At 41.1% G+C, this 25,032-nt stretch overlaps 4 protein-coding genes and 2 long non-coding RNA genes across 6 annotated transcripts in view; 2 read left to right on the top strand and 4 right to left on the bottom strand.

The window, feature by feature from the left end:
• Positions 1-25,032, top strand: part of LOC147842925 (uncharacterized) — a 959,952-nt gene that overhangs the window by 224,566 nt on the left and 710,354 nt on the right. The gene's annotated exons all lie outside the window — the stretch shown is intronic.
• The window catches only part of si:ch211-225k7.4, a 494,418-nt gene that overhangs the window by 419,286 nt on the left and 50,100 nt on the right, over positions 1-25,032 (bottom strand).
• The window catches only part of si:ch211-63p21.8, a 120,733-nt gene that overhangs the window by 72,010 nt on the left and 23,691 nt on the right, over positions 1-25,032 (top strand). The gene's annotated exons all lie outside the window — the stretch shown is intronic.
• Positions 1-25,032, bottom strand: part of si:dkey-88n24.3 — a 285,177-nt gene that overhangs the window by 242,071 nt on the left and 18,074 nt on the right.
• si:ch211-63p21.5 lies at positions 3,282-19,274 on the bottom strand. The gene is made up of 3 exons (XM_087260588.1): positions 18,922-19,274; positions 15,459-15,805; positions 3,282-3,765 (listed from the first exon to the last, which is right to left on the bottom strand). The coding sequence occupies exons 1-3, from the start codon at positions 19,155-19,157 to the stop codon at positions 3,404-3,406; spliced, it is 945 nt and encodes a 314-aa protein (XP_087116714.1). The 5' UTR covers positions 19,158-19,274; the 3' UTR covers positions 3,282-3,403.
• On the bottom strand, positions 6,273-13,933 carry LOC147842936 (uncharacterized). Its single transcript, XM_087260304.1, has 2 exons — positions 11,403-13,933; positions 6,273-11,277 (listed from the first exon to the last, which is right to left on the bottom strand). The coding sequence occupies exon 2, from the start codon at positions 10,399-10,401 to the stop codon at positions 8,551-8,553; it is 1,851 nt and encodes a 616-aa protein (XP_087116430.1). The 5' UTR covers positions 10,402-11,277; positions 11,403-13,933; the 3' UTR covers positions 6,273-8,550.

Below are 25,032 nucleotides of genomic sequence, written 5' to 3'. Positions count from 1 at the left end.
AATATATGAGTATGGATGAGCTTCAATATCTAGATCTCTTCACTTTTATTATACACTCCCTGACAATAGTCTATCTGCCTATCCAAGTTTTAGGAACAACTAATAAGTTGACTTTTAGTTGATCATTTGGTATCAGAAGTGTATTATATGAAAGGCAAAAACCTCTAGATGACGCTTATTTGACCAACATAAAACATGATCATGCCTTGATTTTGAATGATTTCATTAGGACAGTAAGGTCTGACTTTGCTTAGACAAAAGTCTTGTGACTAAGGGTGTCACGATCCTCCAAATCCTCGATTCTATTCGATTTTCGATTCTAAAGGCACGATTCGATTCGATTTTTGATTATGAATAATTAATTAATGACCAATTAATTATAGGGATGTAACGGTATCAGAATTTCACGGTACGGTAATACCTCGGTATGAATGTCACGGTACGGTATTTATTGAATCATTTACAGGAAAAAAAAAAACTTTTGAAAATACTCCAAAAAAGTGCCAAAAGTGTCAATGACATACAAATTAGCCATCTATCTGTAAGCTTTGAAACAGGAACTTCAATTTTAATAACAAAAAATTATTAAACCATGTAAAAAAATAAAGTTTCAATTTAGTATTGTTAAAAACTCATCACATTTAACATTTAATCACTCACTTAGATAGAGATGGGTTTAAAGGAAAATTATCATATAACTATAATCTGGTAAAAGCTGGTATCTCTGGGTATTTACAATGTCCCCTGCAACAGAAAAAAACCCTCTCATTTGGGACTGAGGTTTCTGGGACAAGAGAGATATGACTTGGCCCATGTTGACAGCAGTGGGTAACGTTGTGCATTGTCTTTCCCCCACTTGAGAGGACAAACCATGAGTGAGACAGAGATCTCTTTGCGGTACAAGTCAATGTCTGCATCAATCTGAACAGTGTGCTGTGTTTCTGCAGTCCCCATGACTGTTATTAGTCGTATTCCCCAACTTGCAGGCACGTGCACACATAGGGCTCAACCTGTGCAGTGCACATGCCCTTTTTAGTCTTGGATAGAAAATGCCCATCCAAAACGATCAAAAGTGCCCCCGCGACGCGACACAACCTCCGTCCAGTCCAGCCCTTCAGTAGGCGCGCGATAACACCTCTCTTGAGTATGCGCGCTCAACCCCCCCTCGGCGCTTTACAATACGCGCGCCACAACACAGCTGATCAGAACGCGCGCGACAGCACCGCTACTCAGCACGCGCGCGGCGACAACACCCGCTTTAGGTTCGATCATTTCCATCTTTTTTTCATCTCCGCTACTAGCAGCACACTCCATTTCCGCATTACTGGATCTGTAGCGACAACAGACCGCAAAGGATTATGGCCACGCCGGGGCTGATGGGAAATGAAGTTTCAGCTACCTCCCGTTCGCTTCATTCGCCTGAGCAAATTTTCTCAGAAGACCTATAGTTTTACCGAGTCATGCGACTTCGGTAATATCGAAAAAATTTAATATTGCGGTATGACGGTATTTACAATACCGTTACATCCCTAATTAATTATTTGTAGCCCACCGTTTAAACTACCTGACCTGCATGGTCTTTGTTTTACCCATAAACAAATCATACAGTAAATGAATAAAGGCAAGTTACACACATAATTACCACCTGTCAATCACTTTTTCTGCGGGACTCGTGAATAGGCAGTGATCTGTGTCGTTATAATGGCGTTGGTAAAAAAGACGCACAGCCAACAGGAACCAGCCAACAGTATCTGAGGTGTTCGCTAAAGTGACTAAGTACAAGTGAGTGAAAGATTGAAGCAGTCCTCTGACTGCCTGGACCTGCTGCCTCGAGCGCATGGCTGTATGTGCGTCTGTGTCTGTGTGGTCACGTGATGTGCATTTTCAGAGGTAGAGAGGAAGGAGGGCTGCTCAGAAATGCTACACGCCACTGTGGATGTCAAATCGTTGTCGATCTAAAATGCCATTTAAAAACAAAGACAGTGTAAACAGGGCCTGAGTGTGTACTTTTCGCGAGCGGATTTGCAACGGGGGCGGGCGGAGGACCGCTATGCCGGTGTTGTCTATCGGACGAACCGTACGTAATACGTACATAGCAGAGCTTGCAGAACTGTGTTTTTTTTGTCGACAACATGAACGTTGTCAACATAACTCACTGGAAATCCAAAATGCTTCCACACCGGCGACTTCATTGAAAGAGGAGAGGGTTTAAGTTCTGTCGATGGGTCTCCTGCTTCTGCAGTTTAACAAGCACTTCAACAAGCCTGTTTTTTTCCCGCTTGGCAAGCCAAGCTGACATGACATGGGGGCGTGGCAGCATCGACGATTCTACTTTTTGATTCGATAATCGAAATTGAGCATAAATTTCGATCGATTTCGATTAAAAATCTAAATCGTGACACCCCTACTTGTGACTGAACAGAAATAATGTCCAGTATAGAATATAAAGTCCTGCTGCAGTGGAGACAGAATGAATATTGTGTCTGACTCCATCATGAGCTTGGAGGACTGCATCCATACATCTCTGACTCAAATCACTGATTTATAAAGTCATCTGGAATGTCAGAGAAAGCTGCACTACTAAGTTCTTGCACTACTCCCAGAGTTCATCAAGAACCTTTGTGTTTATCTTCAATGCCTCCTCCTTCATCTTACCCCAGACATGCTCAATAATGTTCAATCCTGGAGCAGCTTGACCGTCTTTGCTTTTTAGGAGCTTTGATGTGGAGGCTGAAGTATGAGAAGGAGCGCTATCCTGCTGGAGATTTTGCCCTCTCCTGTGGTTTGTAATGTAATGGGCAGCACAAATGTCTTGATACCTCAGGCTGTTGATGTTGCCATCCACTCTGCAGATCTCTTGCACGCCCCCATACTGAACCTTATTTTTTCCTTCACCAAACTTGACTGATTTCAGTGAGAATCTTGGTCCATGTGGGATCCAGTAGGTCTTCTGCAGTATATGTGATGATCGGGATGCAGATCAACAGGTGATTCATCAGAAAATTCAACCTTCTGACACTTTTACACATGATCAAGTAGAAGTCAAGTTATTATTTGTTGCTCTTACAACTGAGTTTGAAGACAAGACTTTTGTCAGGTAGCTCAGACCTTAGGAGGACAAGGATATTTTTAATTTTGATTACACCTACAAATGACTTTAGGTTGAGTAAATCATGGCCTAATTTAATTTGTTTGTGTGAATCATCCCTTAAAACGTTTGGAAAATAATAATAATAATAATAATAATAATAACATGTCATAAAACAGACTTTTGTCCACATTTAAACAGCTGCTTTCCACAAACCAAAGCAAAGTCCAAAACTTAAAAGTAAATGAGAATAAAAATAACGCAGTGTGAAAACAGTGAATGGAAGTAAACACCAACAATCTCACATCTTTTGTCTCAGTAGTTAGTGCAGATGAAGTTGAGTCTGTGAGATTCAGGAAGGCTGATCCAGGTCTGATCTCCTCCAGACTGAACTGCTCCTTTTCTGTTCTCCAGTTTGCAGTTTTCCGGTGTGCTGCCGTTCCCTGGAGCCCAGTTCTGATAGCACACCATGTCTCCACTCACCCAGAGCCACATGTTCATGCTGCAGTAGTTGTGTAAACCCAACCACACCGCCTCGGTAGACGCCAGTTTAACCACGTTCATCACCTCATTCTGCATCTCCACTGACTGAACCGAGACCAGATCCACATGATTCTGTCTGCAGTATCTCAGAGCTTCAGACCATGATAGCTTCTGCTGGATCACAATCAGTTTATCTGGACACAAAACAAAGCAGAAACTAGAGAGAGAGACTGATCAACAACAACATGCAGAACCTCCTGTGGAGGAATCTGTCATGTCAGACATGTAGAGTCAACTTTAAAGGGGTGGTCCACAGTGTATTTTTAAGGCTTACTTGTGTTTATAAGATGTAAACCAATGTGTGCTCATGCTTCATTCACTCCGAAAGGCCCGCTCTCAAGTGGCTCTGATTGGTTAGCTAACATAATTTGCTCTGATTCGCGGATGGCTGTTTCTCAATATGCGTTCTTCATCAATTTTGCGTCCTTGTGTTCTCGTGTAACGTCATCATCAACTGCCAAAGTTCAGTTCCAATACTCAAGACCGCAAGAACAGAGGACGCGTGAAACTTCCTGGATGTGTTCTTGATATCGAGGACGCACCGATGCAGACTTGAGCACCGAACTTGCTCTGGAGGTCCCAGAAGTCATTGCGACTGGAGGTGGGAAGCGCAGCATTTTATTTAGATTTATCTCAGAGATGTCACTTATTTACCTCAGGAGTTTCCCTAAATGAAATGGTAAATATAAACATCACCATGAACATCTTAATAATGGAATAAACGCATTAGGGGTGTTTATTTGCTGAAAATCGTATTAAATTCAGTTTTATTTATTTTGTGCAACATATGTTTATGATGTTTTATGCACAGTATATATTTTGAAAAGGGAAAAAACAATAAGTGAAGTTTTTAAACTAATTTCGAGAGGAGCACCAAACAGATCTATCCTAACCCACTATAAGTAGCCTAGCTAGACATTACTCCCTTATCTTCGTTTTCCGATGAAACCCCCCATCCACCCCTTTTCTCCTCCTTTTCTCCTTTACAAAAAAGGGGAGCTCTCGAGAACCACCTGATCTCGTACTCCCCTCACATGCTCTATGGACCTGGCGGGAGCCCTGGGCTCAACTATCTCCGAGCTCAGGGTTCTCTCCCGGGACAGCATGCCAAACCTGCTTACAGTTGTCAAGCAATATCTACGTGTGAACTCTTGAAATGGTTGTATGAATGCTGTAATGTTTAAATAATTTACCATTTAAAATGCATGAAGGTCATGTGACCATCAGAAAGAACGCATCATCTCATTCCTCACAGGACGCGTTCTCTGTTCTCATGGTCTCCCGAGTTCATTCTTCCTAGGATACCTGGCAAGACCGGTCTCCACAAGAACACAATTTGGTTCTCTGCGCTCTTGGAATTGAGAAACAGACCACGTCACCAAGAAAAGCATCATTTGACTAATACCTCTACAAGCACATGCTTTTGTGCCGTCTCTCTAAAATAACATCTGACAAGTGTCTTTCACATATATTCTGAATAAGCATATGTAAATAATATAAAACGTCCACATATCTTTTGCGAGTTTGTAATTTGGGATTTAGAATGGAGAGAAAACGTCCACGTAGAAAGTAGTGATGGGAAGTTCAGATCATTTTACTGACTCGGATCTTTGAGTCTCTTTCATTGAGATGAACGAATCTTTTTTAGAGTCATTTTTGTTAATTTGGTTCAATTTACCAAAATATTATTAAAATGTTACGAATTGCACATCTACAACTAGCTAAAAAGGTTGATCACACAACAAATAAGTCATAAATAGAATATAAGAAGGAGAAAATAATAATTCAATGTTTACCTGCTCTTTTGTCTATGAAGGTATTGTTGTCTCTTTGCTCAGCTCACCTCTTCATGTCTTCAAATGTCAGTGGTTCGCTCACGCTACACTGACAGTCACGTATAATCTTAACCAATGTACATACAGTCTGAGTCGGTGGGAGCCATGATAATAAGTTCACCTTTCATTTCAATTCTTTTTTCTGGCTCTAAACGCATATGATTGGCCCGTGATGAACGAATGACTCAGACCCGATAGAGGACTCGAGAGGTGAATGGATCAATTTTGTTTCTGGCTCTAAACGCATATGATTTGCTTCTGCCTTTCTGCGATGAACGTCTGAAAAGACTTGAAATGAACGATATCACCTGCACAAATGTGCGCACACGTAGTTCCCGAGTCATATTGAAGATTTGTTCAAAATGAACAAATCATTCATGAACGACCCATCACAAACTGCAGCACTGCTGAAGATTGTAGCTGTTTACAGTGGATTGAAGGATAATAATGAATGTGTAGCTAAAATGTTAGCGGTGCCAAACAGCATTTCCCGTTGTTTACGTCCTCGCTACAACATACAGTTAACGCTAGTGTAAGAATCAGCTCTTTGGTTTAAATCATGTTTAAACTTTGGGGATTCGAATCAAAGATTCGAACATGATTCACATAGAATTATTTAAAGCTTACACTTAACTTTAGTATTTGTCCAGCAAATAGAACGTTTAGTGTAAAGCAATTCTGTATTATATTATTACGTGGCCAACAATAACAATATAAAAACAGTATCTAATTATTTAATAAGCAAGGTAGCAGTATCTGAAGCTGAGGCATTAACTTATAAAGCACACAACACACCAACACGGATCTTAAAACGAAACAAAAGTTTATTGCTACTCTATAACACAAAGTACTAATCTACGTAAAACAAACAAACGCACATACATACACACACGCACGCACAAGCAGTTTGAGGAGAGTTTTGACTGAGTGGATTTAACTTCTAGCCTTTGCTAAGTTCTTAGCATTGCAACCTGAGAGAAACCATAAAAGCAGAGAATTTCGCTATTCTTTACTACTTCAACATAATTCACACCAGAGTCAGCAATGGATAGAAACCTTGTTTGTGCTACTTGCGTTCTGATGTAATTTGGTTTCCTTGACTGGTCCAAAGGGAAATCCCGGCGAAGCTGATTGGTCAGCGTAGCAACTTCAGTGACGTGATGGAATTCCCTTGTCGGTGAAGAGGGGTTTCCTTAGTCGGTTGCTAGGGATACAGATGTTGGACAAAGCGGCGTTCGAAGTCCTTCCTGGGTTCCTGTAGTTATGATGAGTTTCAGAGTTTGGATGTGTTGACCCGATGGCTTGTTGTTGAAGCGGTTGCACAAGCAGATCGGGGGTCGAGCCGGCAGCAAGTGAAGGTCGTGGTCTGCTCCGTGGTGTAACGAGGCTTCCGGCGAGGCGATGTAACGGCCACAGCACGAGAAGAGCGACGTCCGGGCAGCGACGGCGGTGACGACTGGCAAAGATGACCGGCAAAAGACGACGATGAAATTTCTTTGTTCAAAGTTTTATAGGCTTTGGTAGAGGCTGGGTCTACACAATACTTGTCCAATCAGATAAGGTGCGGGGTGGAGTCACACCCCAATTCTGCCCTCTAGGAGGCCGGGTTGACACCTGGTGTGGGTGCTGCTTTGATAGCATAGTGGTTAAAATAAAGTCTTATAACGTCAACACTTTTCATAGTATGGTTTCTTCATATAAACCAATGCATTTAAAATGTTCCTAGCTTTCAATCGATACCAAACAAAGTATTTCACAAACATTCTGTAGATTTCATTTGTCACTGAGGGCTATTACTCAAGAACTATCTATAACAGTTTTGTTAAACACATGGAACATGTACACACAAAAACCTACAGAAACATAAAGTAAACATACATTACTCAAATAAACTGTTTTACTTAAATGTCCATTAAACTTTGCAAGCGTTTCTGATCGCTTCTGTGTCTGCCTGAGAATGTGTATTCCTTGCAGACGCCAAAGGACAAGCGAACCAAAAGGTACTTCTCAAAAACCGGTTTGGTGGGTTTTTGATTGTAGAGCCTCTTATTGTTTTAGGGTGTAAAGTTAATTAACACGCAACTGTGATGTTGACTGGCTAGGTATCCTGTGGATTTGCCTTTTGCTGGGTGCCTGTGGATTGCTTTGAAAATGAAATCAAAGCTCAGACATTTAGGCACCAACCAATCTTTTAAGGATAACATGGTCTGTGGCTTGTTCCGTTCTGGAACGATCCGTTGACTCCCCACATCCCCCATTTGGATGGTGATGTTCCTGGCATGAACATCGGCAGACACTGGAACAAGAGGCATAGGTAGAGAGAGAACAGACACACAAGACACAAACCACATTTCCATTCCATAGACTGAGTTCTGGTGCAGGTTTTAGCTTAAATTGTTCGGGTCAAGAACACAAGGTGTAGTGTAACATTGCCTGAAATAATTCAAATTTAGTTATTTAGCTAGTTTACTTCATTGCAAGTATGGAGTGGCGCTAGCTTCAACTTAAATAAGCAATAATTCTGCAGCAATTGACACTAATTTGGGAGAAGGAGTCAATCCTACTTTTAGGCCCTGTGCATGAATTTGCAGGAGTTCCCTGTAGAGGGGACTGGAACTGCAAATTAGTTAGGGAGAGAGAGAGAAAGGAAATGAAGAGGCACAGTGATGCAACAAAACAAGGTAGGTTAAAAACCAGCAAAACAGTGTTGCAAATGTGGAGTGGATCCTCGCTACTAGAAGTTGTTCTAGCAGTGCTGTAGAGGAGAAAGTATTAGTGTTGTGTTTAACTAGGTGTTTCCCTAGAATGTCAAAGGTTATGTTAGTGTGAAGAGGATAGAACAGTTGATCTGTGTCAAGTTGTGGTCCTCCCCCATTTGTTGTTCAATGATGATGGAGCAGTCAAATGTTCATCCAGTAACGGAGGTAGCGGAGTTTGGCATGCGTCAGGAAGGGTTTCAGGACTGAACTGAGGTTTGTCGGAGGAGTGGCAGACGACCCGAACGGCACTTTTGGGAGCCTGAGGGCTTTCACCTGCAAGTGTTTGTTGGTTCAGGTGGTTGTTGCTTCTCCGCTCGGCAACTAGTCAGGCTGAATCTGCTTTTTCCTTTTCCCGTTTCCTGTCCTCCTCTATGCATTTGAGAAACTCTTTCATCATCAATTTCACCAGTTCTTGAGGGTTAAATCCCTGTGGGGCATTTTCCTCTTGCTGGGATTGAGTCTGAGCGTTGTCAGGGTGGAAGTTTTTGGAGTACCTTCTTTGACTCCTTGGACTTGATGATCCAGGGTTTTGATGTCTTCCCTTAGATGGTGACCAGCTTTTGTTTGACCCCCATTGGTTTCTTTCCTGGTGGTGTTCAGGTGAGCGTCGTTGTCCACGCGGTCCATGCCAGTGACTGTTCCTTTGTTTAGGTCTTGTGTCATCGTAGGAGTTCCGTTGTCTATTGGACGAAGACGCATTCCACGTTGGGGATGGTGGTCTCACGCTGTTTGAGCGTTGGGCACCCTCTAGTGCCAGTTCTGGATGGGTGTTAAAGTCAAAAACGGTGGCAGTTTTAGTGTTTTTCTCTAACACCATCTTTTGTTTGTCGTGGGCTTTCTGTGTCAAATCTCGCAATTGCTGGATGCTCATTGTTCGTGGGCATGCGAGTACTCCGAGATGTTGGCTTACAGCAGGATGGAGGTTTCTCAGGAAGAGAATCTTAAAGTTCAGGTCTTCTTCCATATTCGGTTCGTTGTGAGTTCCGAAAAAGGCTTGCCTGAGTCGGTTGTAGTAAGCATGTGGGGACTCATTGCGAGCTTGCTTTGTCTCCAGAGCACCTAACAGTCCTTGATCTGATTCAGGGTTTGCAAACTCTCTGATGAGGGCTTCTTGGAGCAAGCGGTAATCATTCTTTACCCGAGCCGGTTGTCGGTCCAGGAAGCTGCGCACCTCAGTGCTGGATGTGGCTCGAAGCAAATACAGTCTTTCTTTATCAGAGACATTGGGTCTCATTTCCAGATGGAAATCAATGTCTTGCAAATAAGCGTGGACCTCCAAACCACCTGACACACTTGGAGTAAACTTGCCAATGTTTCTGGCCAGCTTGTCAAGGTCTTTAAGGTCCAGACTGTATGACGATCTGTGACTGGCTATCACAGGCTCTCGTCGCTGTGGGGTAAGGTAAGGCTCTTCAGAAGGTGTTGGCGAAGATCTTCGGCATGGTTTCTCACCTCTTTCAATAGGTGAGAGCTCAGGGACAGGGGATCCTGTCCTGCTTGGCAGGGGCGAGGCTGGTGCACATCTTGTCTTTGGAGGTTCATAGCGCAGTGCATAGGCATGCCTGAGTTCACTGGCGGACTCCTCTTTGATGTCATCCACTTCCTGCATTAGTCTGTCGATCTCATGTCTTGCTTCGCTCAGGTGAGTTTCAAGGGCTTTGATTCTGGCCTTCTTGTCTCTTAAGTCCACCTTCGCTTCCTTCAGTAGTTGTTCAGCGTAATCTAGCTTGTTAGCGACGTCAGCGTGGTCTGCTCTGGCTTGTTCTCTTTCTTCTGTGATGGCTGTTAAAGCTTCTTGTAGTTTGTCGATCTCCTCTGTGGTACCTTCATCCACCTCACTTGGTTGTTCCAGACGTTCCTGACCCTCTAGCTCTAGCTGCTCGATGCGGGCTTGCAGGCGTGTCAGCTTGTGTTGGAGTTGGGAGGCGTGTCTTTCACTCAACTTGAGGGTGGCTATGAGTGTGTGACTCAAAGTACCAGTGATTTTGGCCAGCTCCTTGTGGTTGAAGCTTTGACTTGGGTCTTGCTTCATGATGCTGTCTATGTTCTCATCCAATTGGTTTTGCGTCAGGGGCTGCAGTGTTTCGGCAGCTTTAGGGAGGAGACTGCCTGTTACAACGCTCAGCCATGTTTCCAGGTCCTTCCAGTGGCCAACAGGATCTTTGGAGTGAGCCATGTTTTGCGGCGAGGGGAGGACTTAGGATTTTAACTGACACAGACCTTGAAGAGAGATAGAGAGGAGAAAGAAAAAAAACAAGGTAGAACAATGCAAACAGAAAAGGAAAAATGTTAATTTGCAATGTTAAGTGTGTTCTAATGTTGAGTGAAGTGTGGTTCTCTGGAACTGTGGCCCTCTGGTGGGTACGCGTGTCTAACTGGTAGTCTCTGTGGAAAGAGTCAGTAGCACAGACACAGTGAGAGAACAAAGAAAAACAAAAGTGATAAGGAGACCAAGGAGTAGGGTGAAAATCTGTATTTTCCACTTTCCTAGAAAGAGGGTTCCTTTAGCTTTTGTTAAATAAAAAAAATAAGATTTCTAAATACCAGGACTGAAGTTGCTATTAACTTTCCTCTGAAGTGACAGAAAGTGGGACAACAATAACAGTATTGGCTTCTGAATAGGATTGACTCCGTACACCAAATAAATTGTTTCTGGATGCGTGTTTAGAATTGGATCTAACGACGCCTATCTTCTTGGTGACCTGATGAGTGAGAAAGGAGGGGTGAGATCAGACAATTTTAACAATTAAAAGTGTTCAAGTGTCCCAAACATCTATTAAATGTTTCTGAAATTCTCTGCTTTTTGACTCTCACAAGCACAATCCTTAAACCAGCATCAATAGTCCAGTAAAAAGAAGATAGTTAGTTGAAAGAGATAACAAAGGAGTTAGTTTTCCCTTAGCATTAGGTGTAATTAAGGATGTCAAAACAATGGCACTGTTAAGTTGATACTCAAGAAGGGTTGGTTTTATTGTGTGATATAGTAACCACTTAGCCTACGTAGTAGAAAAATCTGAGTTTTCCTTTTGAAGTTTGGCTAATTGGAGGGCTACTGCTCTAAGACTAGGCTCAATGATGGCTTAGGTTGGTACCATTACAGCTCACTGGGCTGCACTGTCCAATTGCATCAATGAAGCAGCAGGGGGAGCACTGTCTGTTAGCAGGCTTAAAATAAACTAAATTTAATAGACTAAATTCAATTTTGAATTAAACTTAACTTTAAATCTGAAACGTTGTAATACTTTTATAAGTTATCTTTAAAATTGATAAGAACACTTATGACTAAATTTTATTAATAATTGTTATTAAAATGATAGAGCCATGCATAAATGAACCATTAATGAAATTAAAATGTCAAAACAATGAAGTTGGTTAGAGTAACATTTAATGCAGTTTATCATTAAATTAAACAATTATAATTTATTTAATCAGTGAGTCTTATCCGTATAAATCAACAATTATAGGAAATGGGTGTTCCTAGATGTTGATGAATGGAAAAAGTATTTATACTTGTACAGGTCAGAGAGCATTAATTTATAGTCATGAAAACAAAACTATAATTCATCACTAATAAAACCAACAGCTTATGTGAGTTCAAACTGATTAAATTCAACAGGCCAGGTACAGCAGGAAAAACAAAAATAAAATAAAACAGTAGTGATTAAACTCAGCAGTTAGATCGTGCACACTTTGATTAACTTTGCGTTTGTTAACTTTTCCAAGGTGAGTAAAGAGAAATAACTGAGATGCAAGAGTTATTTCAAACATCAGCCATACAATGCATTTTAGACCACTAAATGCTATGTGCTATCTATTAGCCTTCGCTGCTACTGGAAATGCATAGACTTCAATGCAAACGCCTTAGCGTTAGTTTAGCTTAGCTTCACGCTATGCTCATTGTTTACAATTCAAGCTGGCGCTGGCGGACTGCACATGCGCGCTTGAATGTAATTCCGGCAAGTCTCTCTGTACTTCCGGACCAAGGTTGCTGCTATGGCAACGACCACAAAGTGGAATAATAGCAAATTTCACAGTATCACTTGAGATGACGGCGCATCTCACACTGTTCAAGCAAAAAGCACTAGTTAGATTTTATATCTTAACAGTACTGAACGATTCTCAACTTATGAAAGTGAGATAAATTAATCAACAGGATTTCTGAGATTAATACAAATCGTGACAGAGATATGGGGGATCTCAGCACTCTGTGTTAAGTCTGTTTAGACTGCAAACACATCCGTGGAATCAAACCACAATTTCAATTGATCAATTTCAAAACTTCTCCTATAAACTACGCTAGGCAGCTTTCTCTGAGCTCCGCGTTTTAAATAATTTACTAAGTATTAGCAAATTACAGGGCAACAAGAATTTAGTTAGCTATGCTAAATCAGTTACCAGGAGAAAACACAGCTGAGTTTCCATCCGGGAATCGCGGCGTACGAAATCATACTGTGAAGGCCTTATATAACGTTATGAGATAAGCACAAAGGAATACGCTTTGTCTTTCTCTACATGCGCTTTAGAGCGGCTTACAGTTTGTCTCGGCGGACAATTTAAATGAAGTTTTACTTTCTTAACAACACTAAATGTAGTCAAGCAATAAAACAAATGGTACCAGAATGAAATTGTGCAGTAGCAAAACTTTTGTTCCCTCTAATCTATTCTTTCCGGACAAAAATAGAAAAGATTAACAACGTGATTTCTGGGTTTTGTGCTTTAAAAGTTAGATCTGCTTGCCCAAATTATTCTCCACCACTATGTAAGAATCAGCTCTTTGGTTTAAATCATGTTTAAACTTTGGGGATTCGAATCAAAGATTCGAACATGATTCACATAGAATTATTTAAAGCTTACACTTAACTTTAGTATTTGTCCAGCAAATAGAACGTTTAGTGTAAAGCAATTCTGTATTATATTATTACGTGGCCAACAATAACAATATAAAAACAGTATCTAATTATTTAATAAGCAAGGTAGCAGTATCTGAAGCTGAGGCATTAACTTATAAAGCACACAACACACCAACACGGATCTTAAAACGAAACAAAAGTTTATTGCTACTCTATAACACAAAGTACTAATCTACGTAAAACAAACAAACGCACATACATACACACACGCACGCACAAGCAGTTTGAGGAGAGTTTTGACTGAGTGGATTTAACTTCTAGCCTTTGCTAAGTTCTTAGCATTGCAACCTGAGAGAAACCATAAAAGCAGAGAATTTCGCTATTCTTTACTACTTCAACATAATTCACACCAGAGTCAGCAATGGATAGAAACCTTGTTTGTGCTACTTGCGTTCTGATGTAATTTGGTTTCCTTGACTGGTCCAAAGGGAAATCCCGGCGAAGCTGATTGGTCAGCGTAGCAACTTCAGTGACGTGATGGAATTCCCTTGTCGGTGAAGAGGGGTTTCCTTAGTCGGTTGCTAGGGATACAGATGTTGGACAAAGCGGCGTTCGAAGTCCTTCCTGGGTTCCTGTAGTTATGATGAGTTTCAGAGTTTGGATGTGTTGACCCGATGGCTTGTTGTTGAAGCGGTTGCACAAGCAGATCGGGGGTCGAGCCGGCAGCAAGTGAAGGTCGCGGTCTGCTCCGTGGTGTAACGAGGCTTCCGGCGAGGCGATGTAACGGCCACAGCACGAGAAGAGCGACGTCCGGGCAGCGACGGCGGTGACGACTGGCAAAGATGACCGGCAAAAGACGACGATGAAATTTCTTTGTTCAAAGTTTTATAGGCTTTGGTAGAGGCTGGGTCTACACAATACTTGTCCAATCAGATAAGGTGCGGGGTGGAGTCACACCCCAATTCTGCCCTCTAGGAGGCCGGGTTGACACCTGGTGTGGGTGCTGCTTTGATAGCATAGTGGTTAAAATAAAGTCTTATAACGTCAACACTTTTCATAGTATGGTTTCTTCATATAAACCAATGCATTTAAAATGTTCCTAGCTTTCAATCGATACCAAACAAAGTATTTCACAAACATTCTGTAGATTTCATTTGTCACTGAGGGCTATTACTCAAGAACTATCTATAACAGTTTTGTTAAACACATGGAACGTGTACACACAAAAACCTACAGAAACATAAAGTAAACATACATTACTCAAATAAACTGTTTTACTTAAATGTCCATTAAACTTTGCAAGCGTTTCTGATCGCTTCTGTGTCTGCCTGAGAATGTGTATTCCTTGCAGACGCCAAAGGACAAGCGAACCAAAAGGTACTTCTCAAAAACCGGTTTGTTGGGTTTTTGATTGTAGAGCCTCTTATTGTTTTAGGGTGTAAAGTTAATTAACACGCAACTGTGATGTTGACTGGCTAGGTATCCTGTGGATTTGCCTTTTGCTGGGTGCCTGTGGATTGCTTTGAAAATGAAATCAAAGCTCAGACATTTAGGCACCAACCAATCTTTTAAGGATAACATGGTCTGTGGCTTGTTCCGTTCTGGAACGATCCGTTGACTCCCCACACTAGACACTATGCATATAATAGATCAATTTTAACCAATTAAAATAACTACAGGTTGTTACAGGTTTTGAGGAGGTTTTAGCCGAGTCCAGCACTAAACTAGCTAGCTATATATTTATTAGAATCCTCTGGAACATAATTAAAATGAAACTGTAAGCACTTCTCTCTCTGTCGTGTTCTTTCGAAGCCCAAATACTGAAACAGAAGAAGCTCTGTGGAAATAGCAGTGTTTAGACGCCATTTTAGCTTTCTCTGCTATAACATTACAGTGCCTCTGGCCACGCCCCTGTGCTGCGCGGGGTGTGTGTGCATGGTGAATGCGCATAACCTGAAGCATTTATGATCTCACTAGCCTGGATGTATTTTTGTAGTCCCTAAACTTTGTTTGCTGTAGACTTTGCTAAGCTAACGCTGTAAAAGCCAATGTATCCCTTTATATTGAACTTTGAACGTCTTACATTCAGAGATGTTGTTAATGTTCACACTGCTACAGACATCTCAAGTCTTCCGAAACTTCCAGAAGTCTCCCACAAATGTAGAGACTCCCGGATGCCAGCAAACGTATGATAATCTCAGGGAAAACACGCGTCTCCTGCCCGATTCTCAAATACGTTCTGCATCCGAACTGCATCAGATACGGCGCACTACCCCACAGCCCCCCCACTGCCCCTTGCAACTAGTTTCAAATATGGTATCGTAGTGGACCACCCCTTTAAGAGATCTGGAGCTGATGATGGATTGAGTGTGGATCTGCTCACCTTCATGACACACAAAAGGAAGCTGCTGTGAACCACTACACGAGTAGTCACTCCATTGCCCCTGATCGAACATTTCAACCGCTCCACAGTGTGTATCATCTGGACTATAAGGTACACCAGGTTTCCAGTATCTGAATGAGGAGTTGCTCTGATCTGACCACTGCCATGGGTCTCTAAACAGACCGATCCAGACTGCAGATCCATATTTCTGACTATCATTAATGAACTTCTCCAGCTGTTGATTCTCATTCTGGTTCCTCACACTGACCAGATCAATGTGATTCTGTCTGCAGTAACTCTGAGCGTCTCTCCAGTTCTTCATCTGATTGACAAACACCAGTCCTGTGCTCACTTGAATGAATATGTGAATGAATGAACAGGAACAGAGCATCATCAAACATGCTTGTAACCAATGGAGTGGGTTTTTTGTATTACTGAGATTTGTCAAAACAGAGCATCTGCCATAAATATATACAGAATCACATAATGTGTCATTTAAATATATATTTTAATATTATATATTTAGTTAATCATCATTTTAAAAATTGGCAATATATTTATACATGTATAATTATGTGATTTATATTCAGTAACACATTATTTTATTACTGCATGCGTTCAGTGATGGGCAAAAAGTATTTATTTAATTGGGCTAACCCCTTATCCTTTACGACCCTAGCAATGCCACTGCTCTTATTTGTCTTGTATTTTAAAAGTGTGATATATGAAGAGTTTTTTTTTTGTATTAAAATATATTGCGCACGTGTAATGTGATGCGCGCGAGCGATCATCCTCTCATTCGGTATTCACCTGCTTTCTATTTGTCATGGTCTGTCGCCTGCATGTTGTCACAGTCATTTGTGTTTGTTTTCTCGTAGCACATGGCATTGTTTTGACAGCTCGCCATGTGCTCCACTGCCTTACTCCTCCCACTCATCAGGTTACTCATTAGATCATTATTTCATTATTCGCACCTGTCTCTGGTCTTAGCCTTATTAGTCTCCCTATTTATTCTTCTCTCTGTCATTGTCTTGTACCGGGTGTGTTTACCTCACGCGGTGGCCTCTTAGATCGTGTCCTGTCTTGTAACCATTTTGACTCCAGTGCCAGTTTTTTTATTTCGATTTTGTGGTTTGGACTGTTTCCTGTTTTTTTCCCCTTTCATCAAATCGCCCTCGCTGCTATCAGTTGTGGCAGACGCTTCCCTCTTCACTTCCTGCTTCTGCCTTTTCTATACCGCCCACCAGCGATCTTCTCCCTCTCTGGCCACCTTGAATCCCGCCCGGGCGCTTTTACTTCGGCCGTTGATAAAGCTGTGTTCCCCGTATTGACTGGAGAGTTGGACCGCTGTGCGCCTCCTGCTGGAAGCACTTAGTATTGCTTGTAATTATCCTTTCTGTCTTTTTGCCCCCTTTTAACTGGCGACTTTGGATCGCTGAGCGCCCTCTATTGAACTTTATTTATTTATTTTTTGCCAGAATTTTGTGCTTTTCTGTGGCATTTACAGCACCCTGTGCTGGGAATTTTTTTGTTGTATTATATCCCCTCTACAGCCCACTGAAGTAATAAATGCCTGTTTTTCCTGCATTTGATTCCTCCTGATTTTTTACACTGACACTTGTATGACACTATTGTTCGCGCGAACGCAGTTACTTTTGCCAGTCGTGTTGCTTCTCAATTCTAAGATCGCCTTTGCATGCATGTATTGGACCATGCTTATTGTCGAACCCTGCTTTTAAGCATTATTATCTGGGAAAATTATTTTAACCAGCCAAAGTGGCTAGTGCGATTGTTTGTCTTACCCGCCAGCGTTGAAATCTACCCGCATTTGATGAGTGTTAATGTAAAGCCCTGTGTATATGCGGTTTCTTTGTTTTCATTTTGGCTGCATGCGAATGACGTATCTCTGTAAACCAATAGCGTTCAGCTGCACATCTAGCTCCGCCTTTTGGTACACTTTCTCATGTTTTGGTACCCTTTGCAAAGGGTGCCGAAAAAGTGGTACGGTTCGGTTGAGTTCAAAGTTGACAGTGGAAACAACCATATTAGTTTACCGAACTGTACCGTACCACTCAGAGGAAAAGGGCGATTAGAGGGGCATCCCCGACCCCCGATTTCGCAGTGGCGACCCCGGATTAATAAAAGGAAAAAGCCAAAGGTGCCTGGTGTTTTATATTTCTATAGTACCTCTTCATCTCCACCTGCAGCACTGAGACTGAGAATGATTATATGCTGAAGACTCCACATCATATTCTTAAGGACTTATATTTTATTCCATCTGATTTCTTGTTCACACTTTACAATAAGGTTCATTAGTTAATTCTAAGGGTGAGGCAGTGGCGCAGTTGGTAGTGCTGTCGCCTCACAGCAAGAAGGTCGCTGGTTCAAACCTCGGCTCAGTTGGCGTTTCTGTGTGGAGTTTGCATGTTCTCCCTGTCTTCGCGTGGGTTTCCTCCGGGTACTCCGGTTTCCCCCACAGTCCAAAGACATGCGGTACATGTGAATTGGGTAGGCTAAATTGTCCGTAGTGTGAGAGTGTGTGTGGATGTTTCCCAGAGATGGGTTGCGGCTGTAAGGGCATCCGCTGCGTAAAAACTTGCTGGATAAGTTGGCGGTTCATTCTGCTGTGGCAACCCCAGAATAATGTAGGGATTAAGCCAACAAGAAAATTAATGAATGAATGAGTTAATGTTAAGTAATGCATTTAATAACATGATCAAACAATGAACAACACATTTACTACAGTATTATTCATGTTAATGAACGTTAGTTGATAAAAATACAGTTGTTCATTGTTAGTTCATGTTAACTCATGGTGCATTAACTAATGTTAACAAGCATGTACTTGAATGTTAATAATGCATTAGTAAATGTTCAATTAAACAAGTGTTGTTCATGATTAGTGCATGTTAGTAAATGCATTAATTAATGAACCTTATTGTAAAGTGTTACCCATTTCTTAAACAAAGATGCTGATGCCTATTGTACATTTTCTGCCATTTGTATATTACTGGTCTTAGCATTGTGCAGTGTAGTGTGCTATTTTGAATGATTGCTGACTTGTGTTGCCATTTGTCAGTTTTTTTTTTTTTTTTTGCATAATTTCCATCCATTCTCCAAGCATTGACCCTCTTCTTAATAGATTTTCTGCATCAGAGGCCGCATTTTTATGACGTAATCTTGTAGACTTCGGTATTTTAAAATACAAAAATACGAGACACTAAAGTATTTTGATAAAAAATTTATACCCAATTTCATCAACCCCACAAAATACAAATTACAAAGTACTATTTTGTATTTGAAATACATATTTGAAACACATGTATCCTAAATCCTTTTAACTCTAGATTTTTATTATTGAAAATGTATTGCATAATATATATATATATATATATATATATATATATATATATATATATATATATATATATATATATATATATAGTTTTATAGATGTTTGTACTTACTGTTGTAGCAGATGAAAGTCCAGGTGGCATTACATGCCCCAACAAACCACTGTCCATTCTTTGTAAAAGTACAATTATTACCGCTGTATGGTTGTCCAGATGCCCAGTTCAGAAAGAACACAGGACCACCTGAAGACCAATGCCATTTAATATCATTCGTACCCTGAAGACCAATCCAGACCCCTCTGTCATTCACTTTCACAAATTTAATCAGCAGGTTCACGTCGTTCATGTTGTCAACAGTGGCCAGATCTGTGTATTTCTCTCTGCAGTATCTCTGAGCTTCAGTCCGGGTCTTCAGCTGATTTATAAAGTGATACTGACGCTGAGCACATTCAGATATGGAGCAGAGAGCTGTGAAAGAGACACTTTGCTTTAATGATTTTCAGAACAGAGTCAAACCTAATGAAACTATAAACCATAAATAAAACTACAAACACACTCACCAATGAGGAGAAGAGGGAAATTTAGAGTCTGAGCCATTTCTGAGAAAGAAAATCATATTTATTTAGAAACAAAACCTTTCAGTAAAAGAGAAGCATTAATGCAGAATACACAATCAATAAGAGCATCAACAGATGTCAGAAGTGTGTTCGTGTGTATAATGTAGATGTGTGTTGTTCTTACCTCAGAGCTGGTGTGTTTCTGTCCTCAGTCTGATGTTTCTGGCTGCAGCTTCAGACTGTGTGAGTATTCTACATCTGCTCTCATCCGTCATTCAGCATATCAAATCATTTCTCTAAACAAAGGACTTTGTCATTGTTTCTTTTTCATTTACATGTTTCTGTACTCCTGTAGCAGTATGTTCATTTGAATGTGGTCAAGAGTCTGTATGTCCTACTAATACAGCATTTCCATACTGGCTACAGCAGAAAAATCCACCATAAAATTTGCATTTCCTTTTATTATCTTTTTTCCATGTATTTTTTGTCGTTTATTGGGTACAGGGGTGATAGTGGAATATTTGAAGCTGGCAGGGACTTTGCAAAGTTCCACTGATCTGTTGAAGGGCAGGGATAGAGCTGGAAAACAGGCTGGTGAGACTCTGGCCCCGTTTACACTAGTGCGTGTTAGTTTTAAAACGGCGTTTTAGATCAAAAACGATCCTCGTCCACACTAACGTCTTACCTAGCGTCTCTGAACATATCTCCGTCCACACTACGCCACCAAAAACCTATATCACGTGACCATTCGCGCACTCTGGGCATGCGCGTACTAGTATAAACAGGAAGCATGCGTCTCGCTCGGCATTTGGTTATTGTTAGTCAACAAATGCCGGTTGAACATTAAACGCGATGGCAAAGGAAGCAAGAGAGGTCTTTTTGTGGACAGACGACGAGGTCGAGTTGTTACTAAATGTAACCAATGGCGCCTAAAACAGACAATAGTGCAAACAACGCTCCCATTTCTGTGCCCATGTTGTTGTTTACAGTACTGTCTTCCGGTAGTGTTAAAGCCATGTGTTATTGTCATGTGATAGAAGCTTGATGAATAAGGGAAGGAAACGCAATGACACAAAAGCCCCAATCAGGTAGCGAATCTCTGTAGTCCCGCCTCCGTTTTCAGATGTCTCCGTTTTTCCTCATCCACACTGAAATGGAGCAGCAGCGTTTCAGAATTGAAACGGCCTCTCCAGCGTTTTCAAAACGCTCCGTTTTCAGTGCTCGAGAACTCTGGCGTAGTGTGGACGGATGGCGTAACCGTAGCAAAACTTATGTGTTTTAAAACGAAAACGCGTTAGTGTAAACGGGGCCTCTATCTGGGCCTATTCTGTATCCTGAAGACTCTTGATACTCTCCACTGATCTGTAGTGCAGGTTGAGATGCAGTGAGGCGGAGAGAGAGGATGGTGGGTGGTTGGAAGGAAGGGGTGTCAATAGCCCCACACAGTGATACCGGTAAATATCCGGAAAATTTCCGGATCGACTTTACCGGTATATTGAAAAAAGTGCTGTTCACACAGGCGAGGACGTTGCAGAAATTTTCCGGAAAAGAGCATTCACACATTTATTCCAAAAATACCGGTAAATTGTGACATCATTCACCACAAATGAGCTTTACACGGCTGCGCTTGTATTTGTAAACATTTGACTAAATTACAAACTCTGTGGATGATCAATATTGTGAACAACTTTCGCAGGATCACTTTCTCATGTCGAGATGTTCATAATATGTGCGTGTGCAGGCGCTCACAGGCTGTTTCACAGGCACATGCAAAGCTTGAAGGTAAACAAACAACGGCTTATCATAAGCATCTCATCGATGATTATTTACACAGTTGGCATTAAGAAGAACATATAAACGTGATCTGACTAACTTCTAGCAGCTAAATGTGTCTGGAAAAATATTCAAAGGCTTTTATCCTCACAAACCGCGCGGACGTGAATGCGTCTGACTGTTGTGATTGGCTAAAGCAGACGTCTCAGGTCAGCACGTTCTAGACGTGCACACGCTTATTCCGGCAATCTTCCTTCTGCATTCACACAGCGCAGCATTCCGGCAAATTACCGGTAATGTTACAACTTCTCTTTCCGGAAAATAGCCAGAACGAATTTACCGGTATTTTCAAAAAGGACCTGTTCACACATACAGACCTTTCCGAAAATTGCCGTCAATTTTCCGGAAAGGTCTGTATGTGTGAAAGGGGCTAATGATTGTGTGGAATCTGCAGTAAAACTCATTCAGGAAAGTTCATTATGAATAACGGCTGCCTTAATTACTTGTTGGTACATGACTGTTTGTTAATTAATGTATTGATTATCACATTAGTTTATGCTTAATTTAACCACCAAGAACCATTCATACATTCATTCATTTTTCTTTAGCTTAGTCCCTGATTATCAGAGGTCAGAATTACTAGAACTATTCCAGCTTATGTTTTACACAGCGAATGCTCCTCCAGCCGCATGCCAGTACTCGGAAACACCCATACACACTTAAATTTAGACACACACTCATACACTATGGGTAATTTAGTTCAATAATTCTTCTATAGTGCATGTTTTTGGAATGTGGGGGAAACCGGAGCACTCAGAGGAAACCCAGGCAAATGCAGGAAGAACATGCAAACTCCACACAGAAATGCCAACTGACCCAGCCGGGACTCAAACCAGCGACCTTCTTACTGTGTGGCGACAGGGCTTACCACTTAGCCACCGTGCTCCCCAACTCAAAATATACTAGTGTATAATTACATCATGAGATCCAAAAGTTTACATTCATATAATTATTAATCATGTTCCTAAATGGTCTGTCTCTAAACATATCCCCCGTCACGTTAGGCGTGATCAAAACAATAACAAAAACAAAAGATTGCAGATTTAAGTGCAGATTTTTAATACCAAAATTTATATATCAAAATACCAAAGTGCAAACTTACAAATTAACAACGAAACAAGAAACTAAGACAGATAAACACGAACTAGACTTTAACAGAATAAGAGAACAAGATCAGGAATAACAACTCGGAATAACAGACTTACTGGGAACAAGAAAGACAAACGTCGCGATAACAAACAGTGGTTGAATGACTGAATATATAGTCCTGGTAATCACGGAGAACGGAGACAGCTGTGGTTGTAAATCAGTGTAGATGACAGACCGGGTGTGTGCGCGAAAGAATGTATGGAAATGTAGTCTTTTTGGGCGCTGTAGTTCCATTCAGTGTCCATTGAACTACAGCACCCTCAGGTGGTCACTGACAGTCGTGACACCCCCAGTTACTATGCTTACGGGTTCATATGATTACACATCAGTACCACCAGATGCAGACCCAGTCAAGCCACACATAAACACACAGCACTCAGTCAGTAGGAAACCACCACCACACACAAATGGTCAGCCACCTGCCCAGAATCTTGTCTCAAAACAGTATCATGAAATGTTTCCCCATGATTAACTATAGGATGCCAGACGCTGTGAACACAGCAAACACAGTCAGATGCAGCAAACATAACTACAAACAACAGCTACAGCCAGGGAGTAACTGCATGTGTTCAACCAAACACACTACGTGAATAAACCGACAATTTAGTAGTCAGCGCAGATCTATAGAGTTATATTTAACCTATGGAGACAGGCAAACTGGCTGTACACAAATATCATTTAACAGGAAGACACTGATACAAACTAGTTTGTCTTATGTAAACTTGTGGTGACATCAATGGTCATTAGTGATCCTGTGACAGTAAACAACATGGTGTTGTATAATTTCAAGCAAATGCAAATATCCTGCTTGCTTATTTGTTTACATATTATTTTATTTTCCGAGGAATGCCTTATATTGTTTACAGTATTTGTTAGTCGCTAAAGGACTACAAATAGGCCATTTATGGACTACATATTGGCTGTTTCTCAATTCCAAGAACGCAGGGAACGGACTTGCGTTCTTGTGGAGACCGGTCTTGCCAGGTGTCCTCAGAAGAACAAACTCAGGAGACCGCGAGGGCTGAGGACACGTCCTTAAATGAGATGCTGCGTTCTTCCTGATGGTCACATGACCTTCACATGTTTTAAATGGTAAATTATTTAAACGGTGCAGCATTCATACAACGATTTATTGTTTTTCCCCTTTTCAAAATATATACTGTGCATAAAAACATTATCAATATACTCTGCACAATATAAATAAAACAGATTTTAATACGAATTTCAGCAATCCCTGCTGAAAAATCCAGCTTAAACCAGCCTAGGCTGGTTGGCTGGTTTAAGCTGGTTGACCAGCCTGGTTTTAGAGGGGTTTTGGCAATTTCCAGGCTGGTTTCCAGCCATTTCCAGCCTGGTCTTAGCTGGTCAGGCTGGAAAATAACAGGCCAAATCCAGCTAAAACCAGCTTGACCAGCCTGGTTTAAGATGGACATAGCTGGTTTTGGCTGGACTCCCAGCTTGGCTAGGCTGGTCAAGCTGGTTTTAGCCGGTAATCTCCCACCCTGACCATCTAAGACCAGGCTGGAAATGGCTGGAAACCAGCCTGGAAGTGGCCAAAACCCCTCTAAAACCAGGCTGGTCGACCAGCTAAAACCAGCCAACCAGCATAGGCGGGTTTAAGCTGGATTTTTCAGCAGGGCACAAACGCCCTTTACGTGTTTATTCCTTTATTAAGATGTTCATGGTGATGTTTACTTTCACCATTTCATTTAGGGAAATTCCTGAGGTAAATAAGTGACATCTCTGAACTTTATTAATAAATCTAAATAAAATGCTACGCTTGCCACTTCCAGTCGCAATGACTTCTGGGAGTCCTCCGTACTTGCGTTCTTGAGTATTGGAGCTGAATTTAGGCAGCTAATGATTACATTGCACGAGAACACGAGGACGTAAGACCGCTGAAGAACGCATAATGAGAAACAGCCATTCAGTCATGCCACACACACACCTGCTCCTAGTCTCCACTGATTAGACTCCCACAGCTGATGCTGCTTCTGGACTGATTACTGCACTACATAAACTGACCAGCTAAAACCAGGCTGGAAATGGCTGGAAACCAGCCTGGAAGTGGCCAAAACCCCTCTAAAACCAGGCTGGTCGACCAGCTAAAACTAGCCAACCATCCTAGGCTGGTTTAAGCTGGATTTTTCAGCAGGGAACTGTGGTAGCATCTTTTAATTAGGCAAAAATGTCTATTTTTATTTTTTGGCCTTTTTATTGTTACACTTTCTGTGTTCTTTCTTATTATCTGCTTATTGCTGTTACTGTTAATGCCCATATCGTTTATTTTTTTTTCTTTTCTGTAAAGCACTCTGTGCAGCCTTGTGGCAGTTGGAAACATGTTTTATAAATGAATTGAACTTGAACTGGTTTAAAAAGATTAATTATCAGTAAACAACAATTAGTAACCGAAAACATGCTTCCTCTCATTTAAGCATTTTATATCATTTTACATTAATCATTTATTCAGTTTACTGAAAAAAAAAAAAAAAAAAAATATATATATATATATATATATATATATATATATATATATATATATATATATATATATATATATATATATATATATATATAGTATGGTATTTCAGTTTATGGAAAATGAATGATAAATGCATTAAATATACCTTATACAGTCTGACTGACACTGTGTTTCTATACACTGTGCAAGCTAAAATATTT

This window comes from Danio rerio, chromosome 7, assembly GCF_052040795.2.
Source record: "Danio rerio strain M-AB ecotype USA chromosome 7, GRCz13ab, whole genome shotgun sequence".
NCBI classification, from domain to species: domain Eukaryota; kingdom Metazoa; phylum Chordata; class Actinopteri; order Cypriniformes; family Danionidae; genus Danio; species Danio rerio.
The sequence above is the reverse complement of the archived record's forward strand: the minus strand, read 5'-3'. Positions and strand labels throughout refer to the sequence as shown.